This window comes from Littorina saxatilis, linkage group LG13, assembly GCF_037325665.1.
Source record: "Littorina saxatilis isolate snail1 linkage group LG13, US_GU_Lsax_2.0, whole genome shotgun sequence".
Classification (NCBI taxonomy): Eukaryota; Metazoa; Mollusca; class Gastropoda; order Littorinimorpha; family Littorinidae; genus Littorina; species Littorina saxatilis.
The window spans coordinates 3,424,770-3,435,826 of NC_090257.1; the positions used below are offsets into that span (position 1 = coordinate 3,424,770).

Genomic DNA, 11,057 nt, shown 5'->3' on the forward strand with positions numbered 1-11,057 from the left:
TTAGAATTTAAGTAATCGATCCAAACATGATTTCATCTTATTCTGTATTGTTTCTTTATTCATAAAAACATATAGATATATTTTATGTTTGGATAGAAAACAAGCTCAGAAGTGAAAAAGAGTACAGAAAAGCGCGCTTTCCTGCTAAGCAAAAACGCAATTGTGCTACACTGGCTTGTCCATTTCACTGCGTTTTCCACGTGAAAAGTGTCAGCGATCTCCTTGCCGCGGGGATTGACGAAGCTGTATTGTCTTGATGAAAAAAGCAGTGCGTTCAGTTTCATTCTGTGAGTTCAACAGATTGACTAAATGTAGTAGTTTTGCCTTACGCGACTTGTTAGTTTTTCCTAGTATATGTATATGTAGTGAATCAGAATGCGTGATTCCCCTACCCCTCTCCCTTCTTCTTGAAACTAAGCTGCCTGTATATGGCCCTCTATAACGATTAATTGCCGCCATGCTTTTTTCTTGTCTTCTGAAGATTTAACTTGTCCAATATGTTGATGTTTGTACTCGTCTTTCTTCTTCTTCAGCGTTCCAGAATTTTCTGGTTACGTGTGTGCTCGTTTGCCCATTTGGGTTCCCCACGCTATACTCTGAGAGCATAGTAAGCTCACTCCGCTTTCGTTGAGTAGGCATGCTGGGTATTTTCGTGTTTCCATAACCCACCGAACTCCGACATGGATTACAGGATCTTTTCCGTGCGTACTTGGTCTTGTGCTTGCGTGTACACACGAAAGGGGTTAAGTTATTCAATAAAAGGCTGCAATTACAGCCTAACACATCCTTCTTGGTAAAGAAGCATACTTTTTGAGCCGATTTTGTGAAAACACGCGCGCATGGTACAAGACAAGAGCCAGATGGTCCAGATTTATTGCCCAAAAATGACCTCGGGTAGTCGTACTGTCTGTTGCGCCCTGACAAAACCAGGAACTTGAGTCGATTGTCAATGGATTGAGTATGTTCAGCAAGAACAGCAGTATGCAACATAATATTTTCAACTGAAATATACCGGTCAAAGCGGAAGAAAATTCCACTATTTTGTCAAATTCACTGAGTGCGATTACATCCAGAATACTTTTGCTCATCCACTGTAATCTGCAGAATCGGGATTTGTGCACAAATATGGTTTTAAAAGAAAGGTCCTGATGGGGTTTCCGCAATATTGTCAGCATTACTACCAAATATACTGCCGGACCTGTCCGTTAGTATGTATGACTTTACAGTATATACCAATTCTCAAACTATTCTCTCAGTAAAGTATTCTCAGGAATCTGAACCCGTCTCACTCTCAGCTACTCTCATTCATGAGCTCCACCACTTCATGGAGGCCTTTTCTCCGTGCAACCTTCAAAGGAGTCAGGCCCTCTTTGTTTTTCGTTCGGACGTCAGCGCCGTGACATAACAGCAGTCTGATGACGTCAGTGTGTCCGTGTGCGCACGCCTCGTGGAGCGGCGTTCTGTCATCATCCCTGGTCCTCAAATTGACGTCAGCTTTTTTACCAATAAGCAGCTCAACCAGCTCAACGTTGCCACTCATGCATGCCAAGTGAAGTGGAGTGTAACCTCCAAAACCCGCGACATTGACATCAGCTCCGTGCTGCACGAGCAGTAGAACCATATCCAGGTTTCCGCGCGTGCAGGGGTCGTGCAGGGGCGTGTCGCTGGTGAAGAACAGCCTGGCGTTGACGTCAGCCCCGAGCTCGAGGAGGAGAGTAGCGATGTCCAGTTGTCCGGCCTGAGCGGCTGAGTGAAGGGGGGTGGTGCTGTTAGCCTGTCGGTCATGGACCGTGCCACCGCCACACAGTAACACTTTCACACTCTCAATGTCACCTGCTTTAATGGCCGCGTGAAGATCCAGCCGTTTGTATTCTGAGTTCTCCTGGCTGGACTTCCAGCGTCTCTCGGCCACCTTGGGCGGTGTCAGACCCCACTTGTTCTTCTTCTTCAGGGAGGCTCCTCTCCTGATGAGGGTCCTGATGGCTTCCTTGTTGCCCAGGGCAACGGCCGTGTGCAGGTTAGTGTCCCCGCGATCGTCAGCGTCCTCCACTCCCCTGGCGGCAAGCATGATCATCAGCCACCAGTCCTTCTTGGTGACATCCACCGTCACTTTGTCGTCGGTCAGTTCTGCCGAGTGCACGGTCAGCTCCGACGCAGGCACGACACGAGACTCGATTCGCTGTTGGAGATAGCTGTACTTGCTTCGGCAGTCTTTCGTCAAATTCTGCCGAGGACATGGAAAGTCTACAGTCAGTAACGTGGGATCAGTTATCAGCAAATCGACTTTCGTCATTCTGAGGAGCTCTTCGGCAAATATCTTTGTCTTCTGTTTCATGGGTTCCTCTTGAGAATCTGTGAAGATGGTACACATCAACGCCGAGGAGAGAACACCCTCCGAAGGGATTTTTCTGAAGAAATATGGCCTGTTAATAATTTGAATACACCACTCCGTGAGGTGGGGGGTAGGACTCCACACAGACCAGTACAGTAGAGGAACTCCGTGAATGGAATCCACAGCAGTGATAAAGCGATCCAGACTGTTTTTCTTCTTGAGGCAGAACGCTTCAAACTCCTCTAGGAAGGCAGGATCGCTGAGACAAGGATGCTGACAGAGCTTATCGGTGAACCCGTTCACAACACAGTCGTACACCTTCTGCATGAACAGCTCACGGACGTTCACCACAGCGCCAATCTGGACGGAGAAACTCTCCTTGGCGTGAGTCCGCAGGTATGTGACAAGGAACTGAACGTCGCACACTTTGAGCAGAATAGGCAAAGGGAAAGCTCGACCCAAGGCCAGGCCGGTAGCGTCGTACAGGACCCTAGAGGCAAACCCGTAGTCAGCAGGGCCGAGGATGGAACCCTTCAGCGCGTCAGCGTACTCGGTCAGCTGGTACTCCGAGTATTCTTTCAGTCGGAGTTCTTTTAGATGGTCTTCAACACGACACGGGTCGTGCAGAAAGCCTCCGAGACCTTTCATGGTCAGGGCCAGCACCGCAGCGAAGGTGTCGCCGTGCTGACTGTCCCGCAGCATGCCCTTCAACAGGGGCACGTACGCCTCAGCTGGAACGGTGAACGCTCTGGCCGGATCTTCGTCTTTGAGCAGCAGCCAGTTGTCGACAAGATAGCGGCAGCACCAGTGAAACACCGGCCCGCTCACGTCTCTTGAGAGGATCTCTTGCACCAAAGATGCCTCATCGGAAGGTTCTAAGCGGAGTTCTTGCAAGTGGCTGTGCAGCAGCTGTTCTTTGACGTCGCAGGAAAGCGGGTTCTTCATGAGATGGGTCACAGCAAGGTCGTCTAGCAAAGGACTCTTTGTCTCGCCTTCCAGCTCCCTCAGTTCACGCAGCACGTGCGGGTAGAGCGTGAGCACGAGCCGACACTGACCTTGACCCGTCAACTTGAGAAGGTTGGGGAGGGCGGAGCTCCACTGGGTGTACTGCTGCTTGTCAACGCGGACCCTGCCCAGCGTCCCGTCCATCAACACCACGCTCCGCCCCCTTGCAGTCACGTGGGTCTGCCAGTCCTTGACGTCAGAGATGACGAAAGGTTTGAAGCCGGCGTCTTGGCAGCGTCTGAGAAGAGCCTGGGCGAGGAAGGTTTTGCCTGACCCTGGTGGACCGCACAGAACAACAAGGCCTTTCTCTTCCAGGATGTCTGTGGCATCGTCTAGGTCATCTGTACGGACGAAGTATGAGGCGTCGCTTTCTATGGCTACCAGGCTGTGTTCTGAAAACCGACATAGATAGTGAGAAATTAGTGTTTAAGACACACACAGCGTACTTCATAGTGTAGTGAAACTAGCTTGAGTATGCGCGCACTCTGGATATTACATACACTGACTCAGATTGGCAAGCAGTACAAAAACCAGACAGGGCGAAAAACAGACCAGACGATATTTTAAAATGCCGGAACTTAAATCGCCAACCACGCATATACATACTGGTTGATTTTTTTTTTTATCTGGCAGATTTGTATCATGTCATATCATATCATATGTGACCCTCTACCACGAAATGAGTCGCATGTCACCTCGCGCGGTTCTGCGCTAGGCTTAATATAGGTCCGGGGGGACTGTGGTAAAAGTGTGAGGGTCACCTTAGTCACAGGCTTATAACTCGAAAAGTTTTCGCTCTTTTCTAAAACGGTTTTTACCACTGGATAGAGCATAAAACACTCTTTAGGAAAATGTAAAAATATTAAAATCATGCAAAGATGACATGCGACTCATCCCGTGGTGGAGGGTCACATATCATTCATATCATATCATATCATATCATATCATATTATATCATAATCTAAAAACAACAATAATCGACACAACAACAACAACAACAACAACAACAACAACAACAACAACAACAACAACAACAACAACAACAACAACAATCGACACAGCAAAAACGTCAACAACAACAACAAATCCGTAACACAACTTACCTTCCAGATTGGTCACCAGTTCAGCAACACTGTCCACGATCTCTGCACAAACAAACAAGTCGCGTAAGGCGAAAATACAACATTTAGTCAAGTAGCTGTCGAACTCACAGAATGAAACTGAACGCAATGCCATTTTTCAGCAAGACCGTATACTCGTAGCATCGTCAGTCCACCGCTCATGGCAAAGGCAGTGAAATTGACAAGAAGAGCGGGGTAGTAGTTGCGCTAAGAAGGATAGCACGCTTTTCTGTACCTCTCTTTGTTTTAACTTTCTGAGCGTGTTTTTAATCCAAACATATCATATGTATATGTTTTTGGAATCAGGAACCGACAAGGAATAAGATGAAAGTGTTTTTAAATTGATTTCGACAATTTAATTTTGATAATAATTTTTATATATTTAATTTTCAGAGCTTGTTTTTAATCCAAATATAACATATTTATATGTTTTTGGAATCAGAAAATGATGGAGAATAAGATGAACGTAAATTTGGATCGTTTTATAAATTTTTATTTTTTTTTACAATTTTCAGATGTTTAATGACCAAAGTCATTAATTAATTTTTAAGCCACCAAGCTGAAATGCAATACCGAAGTCCGGGCTTCGTCGAACATTACTTGACCAAAATGTCAACCAATTTGGTTGAAAAATGAGAGCGTGACAGTGCCGCCTCAACTTTCACGAAAAGCCGGATATGACGTCATAAAAGACATTTATCAAAAAAATGAAAAAAACGTATGGGGATTTCATACCCAGGAACTCTCATGTCAAATTTCATAAAGATCGGTCCAGTAGTTTAGTCTGAATCGCTCTACACACACACACAGACAGACACACACACACACACACACACGCACGCACGCACATACACCACGACCCTCGTCTCGATTCCCCCTCTACGTTCAAACATTTAGTCAAAACTTGACTAAATGTAAAAAGAACAATCGGCAGGTAAGCCCCAAAAGAGATCGTTTAAAACCTGTTTGATATCGACCTAATGCATTCGTAGAAGTGTTACAGTCAGGTCAGGACTCTTACGTCCTGTTGTTTTAAACGTTCAAAGACAAAACTTTTTTGTACAGAGACTGAAAACAAGTCGCGTAAGGCGAAAATACAACATTTAGTCAAGTAGCTGTCGAACTCACAGAATGAAACTGAACGCAACGCAACGCAGCAAGACCGTATACTCGTAGCATCGTCACTCCACCGCCCGTGGCAAAGGCAGTGCCAGTGGAATTGACAAGAAGAGCGGGGTATTCGTTGCGCTGAGAAGGATAGCACGCTTTTCTGTACCTCTCTTCGTTTTAACTTTCTGAGCGTGTTTTTAATCCAAACATATCATATCTATATGTTTTTGGAAATGAGGAACCGACAAGGAATAAGATGAAAGTGTTTTTAAATTGATTTCGAAAAATAAAATTTGATAATAATTTTTATATATTTAATTTTCAGAGCTTGTTGTTAATCCAAATATAACATATTTATATGTTTTTGGAATCAGCAAATGATGGAGAATAAGATGAACGTAAATTTGGATCGTTTTATAAAAATTTTTTTTTTTTACAATTTTCAGATTTTTAATGACCAAAGTCATTAATTAATTTTTAAGCCACCAAGATGAAATGCAATACCGAAGTCCGGGCTTCGTCGAACATTACTTGACCAAAATTTCAACCAATTTGGTTGAAAAATGAGGGCGTGACAGTGCCGCCTCAACTTTCACGAAAAGCCGGATATGACGTCATCGAAGACATTTATCAAAAAAATGAAAAAAACGTCTGAGGATATCATTCCCACGAACTCTCATGTCAAATTTCATAAAGATGAGTCCAGTAGTTTAGTCTGAATCGCTCTACACGCACGCACACACACACACACACACACACACACACACACATACACCCCGACCCTCGTCTCGATTCCCCCCTCGATGTTAAAACATTTAGTCATAACTTGACTAAATGTAAAAACCAAGAGGAATCAATTAATTCAAATAAGCACGTGTGGTTTGTCGTTTTAAAATTGTATGATCCCATTCTACGGGCAAAGCTTACTTCAATATCAGTTTGTGTATTTGTTTTGATTAATATGAATCCTTAAGTGTATTTGACACACAACGACTCCTCTTCCAATAATAAGCTATTTTACGCACGAATTTGAAGGCTCTTTCAAATTATACAAAGGAGAAAGAAAAAACAGAAACAGATGATGAAGACATTAAATGAAGAAAGAAAGAACGAAAGACAGACAGAAGACAGAAAAGAAGAAGACAATAAAGAAATGTAACCGTGTGCCGAAACACTACGATCACCTCGGGAAGCGAAGTCCAATCAAACAGGATTGAAAATGTTAGGGCTAATTTCTTAACCCTATAAAAACTGTTATTCAAACCCGAAGGTTTCCATGAACATACAGACAATCAGAAACCACCAGACCCCATCACAAACAGAACTCTACAATCCACTGGTGTTGACGTTTAAAGGCCAACAACTCGGGTGCAGAGTCTGCTGTGAAAGGAGCGGTAGCCTCCCCTGTCACAGAAAGAAAGAAAGAAGTACAAAAAAGCTGTGGACATCTTCTGCATTACTCTGAATTGTATTTACAATAACTATTTATCTGTTTTACAAGGCCTCACAAAGTCGCGCATACCTGGGAGTTGGAGTGAATTTGAGACGTTGCCTGAAACAGAATGGTTGGTATCGTCGACGACACCAGACGAGGACTCTCTCGTGATGACGTCATTGACAAGATTTGCGCCATCGACATCCTCACTTCCAATTTTGATCAGCGCCATGTTTCGTCAGCTTCAGAAATTATTTGAGCTGTGTCATATCTGAAATCAAATTATTTATCTTTATTGAAATTTGATAGAGTTAGACACTCAAGGACGCTCTGTCACACACACATACTCACACACACACACACACACACACACACACACACACACACACACACATACACACACACACACACGCACACACACACAAACACTCACACACACACACACACACACACACGTACATACATACACACACACACACACACGTACATACATACAGACAGACACACACACACACACACACACACACACACACACACACAAACACACACACAAACACACATACACTTGTGAAAGGTAAATAAACAACGTGGAATTCAGAACTATTCATAGAGACGAGGGAAAGTAAAAATAAAAGATACACAAAACAACAACAACAGCAGCAGCAGCAGCAGATTAGCAGCAACAACAAGTATACCAAAAAAAACAACAACAAAAAAAAAACAACCAAACAATCAAACCTACAAATCATTGTGTATTGTAAGCTGATGTATATATACCACTATTAATGGCACTCTTTATCACCTCTACTTGACCTTGTCCGTTGCCGACCAAGAAACCTAAAGCGCAGAAAGAATTGCACCAATTGGAAAGCACAGATCAAAACAGACGCTTAAATAATTTCTTCTAAATCTCCGCTGGAGACGGTGAGAGATGAACCATGTAATAGATTATAAATTATAGATAATATGATAGATTGGGTTCATTAGATTATAATAAAGTGATTATTACAGGTCATGTCATGGGGTATGCTGTGTGTAGAGTTCAAGGCATAATAATACGTGTACATCAGTATTAGAGCTGTGTACTCACCATGCGCCTGTATATCGCTTAGGCTGATTGTTAAAGGCACAGTAAGCCTCCAGTAAACCATCACAGATACGGTCAGGCTTTTACACACAGTACAAACACCCTTTCATTTAAACACTCACCGATTGAGAACATCCTAGGTGCCCTCCGTAAAGAGCGAACAATTTTCAAAGAATTTATTTTTGCGTGGTTTATCTTACCCCTGAGCCATCGTGAACCCGTGTGATCCAGTTTCCCTTTTTCACAATGTAGTCGTCAGTTAGTCATTTGAATGCGACTCGATGTGAGCTTATTTACAATAGCACGTTTTTATGCACGAAACAAACGGCTGTGGTTCACAAGAACTCTAGCGATGGCTTTTGACTGTTGAGAGGAACGGCGATATAATATATCGCCGTTCCTCTCAACAGTCAAAAGCCATCGCTATCGCTAAAGTCACCCTTGCGTGACCCTGCTTCCGGGCTTTTCTTTTTTCAAACTTTCACAACTTCGAATAGTACTGATCTTGTCTTGATGAAAAAAGAATTCTTTTATGATTAAAGAATGTTTGTGTAACAAGCTGTCAATTTATTATTTAGATTTTAAAAGTTAGGTCTAGCGCAAAAACGCACCACGGTCCAAAAACATTTTGATAATCATCGATTCACGGCTATCGCCAGTTTACATCGATAGAATGAGACCCGAAGGGAAGTAACTCATGTTTGACCTGAGTTCAGGATGGGTCCAAAAAGTGTTCGAGACAATCTGCAAAATTAATTCTTTAAAAATTGCTCGCTCTTTACGTAGGGCACCTAGGATGTTCCCGTTTGGTGAGCGTTCAAATGGAAGGGTGTTTGTACTGTGTGTAAAAGCCTGACAGTATCTGTGATGGTTTACGGGAGGCTTACTGTCCGGGCGTGAATTCCGGTATTCATAACAGCCGTCCAGCACCAAAACGAGGCGCCATTGCTGTTGAGGCCAAGTCCACGAAAATAAATTCTTTGAAAATTTCTCACGCTCGACAGAAAGCAGCCAGGATGTTCCCGTTCGGTGAGCGTTCAAATGGAAGTATGCTTGTACTATATGTAGACGCTCGGGGAGCTCTGTGATGGTTTACGGGAGGCTTACTGTGCCTTTAAGCAATTATACGCTCGAGTTTGTTTACTTGTAAAGGAACACACACACATTCTCTCTCTCTCTCTCTCTCTCTCTCTCTCTCTCTCTCTCTCTCTCTCTCTCTCTCTCTCACTTGTTATGTCGGCTTATTGAGAAATTCAAAGGCAGAGTCAAATAGATCGGTATTAAGATAGCAATATAGATAGATATATTGATATATGGATGATTGATTATATAGATGTATACATAGCGTATCGAGTATCTCGCAAACGCAGTAGCGTAGCTGAGAAATGCCTTTTCGTTTCTTTCCGCTGACCCAGTTTCAAGCAGTAAACCGCTCGCTGCTGTGACAGTGACAGATGTCACGCAGAAATGTGTCCCCATGTAAACAACCTCCTCTCAGTGGGATTTTTGTTCTATTTTCTCAGACACATAGTAGTGTAAACAGAAATCAAGCAAACCACATACCTTTAATTAGCTATGTCAATTAATTATCAGTCCAAGTCGAAATGCAAGCAAATCCCATACCTTTAATTAGCTATGTCAATTAATTATTAGTCCACGTCGAAATGCAAGCAAATCACATACCTTTATTTGCTCTGTCAGTTGCAGGATTTACACTTCTATGTCGAATCTGTTAATTGTCGTTTTCGCTGAGCCGAGATCACCTGCTGAATGTGTCAGTTGTTATATAGATGTCTTTATGGTATGTTCCTTTCCCCGTTCGCTTTATGTTGGAAGATGTGACTGCACTGTGTACGTGTCAGTCGCACCACGACACGTTGTTTCTTCAAGTCGAGAGGTGCATGGTTGATACACACTGATATTGTCACAGCACAACGGTGTCCTCACGGCTTATATCTTCATGGCACAAAACTTATGTGTTGTTTGTGTGTGTTTTTCTTTTTACACGGACACTTACTGACACTGTGTAACTGTCATTTCGTAATAACAGTGTATACTTAGGTTACATCTTCAAATCACAAAGTAAAAGGTAGTACATAGAACTGACACTTCACGGTAGAACAGTCATAACTGTCATCACAGGTCACTGATCTGTCTTCAGGTTGTGTGTCCCAAGTCAACAAGCGCATAGTCTCATCACAGCAAACTGTATCCTCAAGTATAGTTACACCTTCGCAGTGGAATATTAAAAATTAGTATTCCGGGTTTCCCGGAACAAAACCAATTGCCACTGCAGGTGCTATCGTCATTGTGTTGCGCAGGTTGACTCTCTTCCTGTTGACAGCTGATAGCGGCACACTAGCTCCGTGAAGAGTGTCACAGCGGGGCCCCACTGTTAAGACCTATACTCTCTTCCTGTTGACAGCTGATAGCGGCACACTAGCTCCGTAAAGAGTATACAATGGGACACCACAGTTAAGACCTATATTATCATCCTGTTGACAGCTGATAGCGGCACACTAGCTCCGTGAAGAGTATATAGTGGGGCCCCACTGTTAAGACCAATATTATCTTCCTGTTGACAGCTGATAGCGGCACACTAGCTCCGTAAAGAGTGTATAGTGGGGCCCCACTGTTAAGACCAATATTATCATCCTGTTGACAGCTGATAGCGGCACACTAGCTCCGTAAAGAGTGTATAGTGGGGCCCCACTGTTAAGACCAATATTATCATCCTGTTGACAGCTGATAGCGGCACACTAGCTCCGTAAAGAGTGTATAGTGGGGCCCCACTGTTAAGACCAATATTATCATCCTGTTGACAGCTGATAGCGGCACACTAGCTCCGTAAAGAGTGTATAGTGGGGCCCCACTGTTAAGACCAATATTATCATCCTGTTGACAGCTGATAGCGGCACACTAGCTCCGTAAAGAGTGTATAGTGGAAGACCACTGTTAAGACCTATA

At 43.5% G+C, this 11,057-nt stretch overlaps 1 protein-coding gene across 1 annotated transcript; it reads right to left on the minus strand.

The window, feature by feature from the left end:
* Positions 1–859: 859 nt before the first annotated feature.
* On the minus strand, positions 860–10,468 carry LOC138946299 (uncharacterized). The gene is made up of 4 exons (XM_070317837.1): positions 9,774–10,468; positions 7,091–7,274; positions 4,441–4,482; positions 860–3,729 (listed from the first exon to the last, which is right to left on the minus strand). Exons 2-4 carry the CDS (start codon positions 7,233–7,235, stop codon positions 1,292–1,294), a joined length of 2,625 nt encoding a protein of 874 aa, XP_070173938.1. The 5' UTR covers positions 7,236–7,274; positions 9,774–10,468; the 3' UTR covers positions 860–1,291.
* Positions 10,469–11,057: the final 589 nt, after the last annotated feature.

Coding starts and splice junctions, on each gene's coding strand:
- LOC138946299 (XM_070317837.1), bottom strand. CDS start 7,235: ATGGCGCTGATCAAAATTGGAAGTGAGGATGTCGATGGCGCAAATCTT. Junction 4,483..7,090: donor AAATTCACTCCAACTCCCAG/GTATGCGCGACT, acceptor TTGTTTGTGCAG/AGATCGTGGACAGTGTTGCT. Junction 3,730..4,440: donor ACTGGTGACCAATCTGGAAG/GTAAGTTGTGTT, acceptor GTCGGTTTTCAG/AACACAGCCTGGTAGCCATA.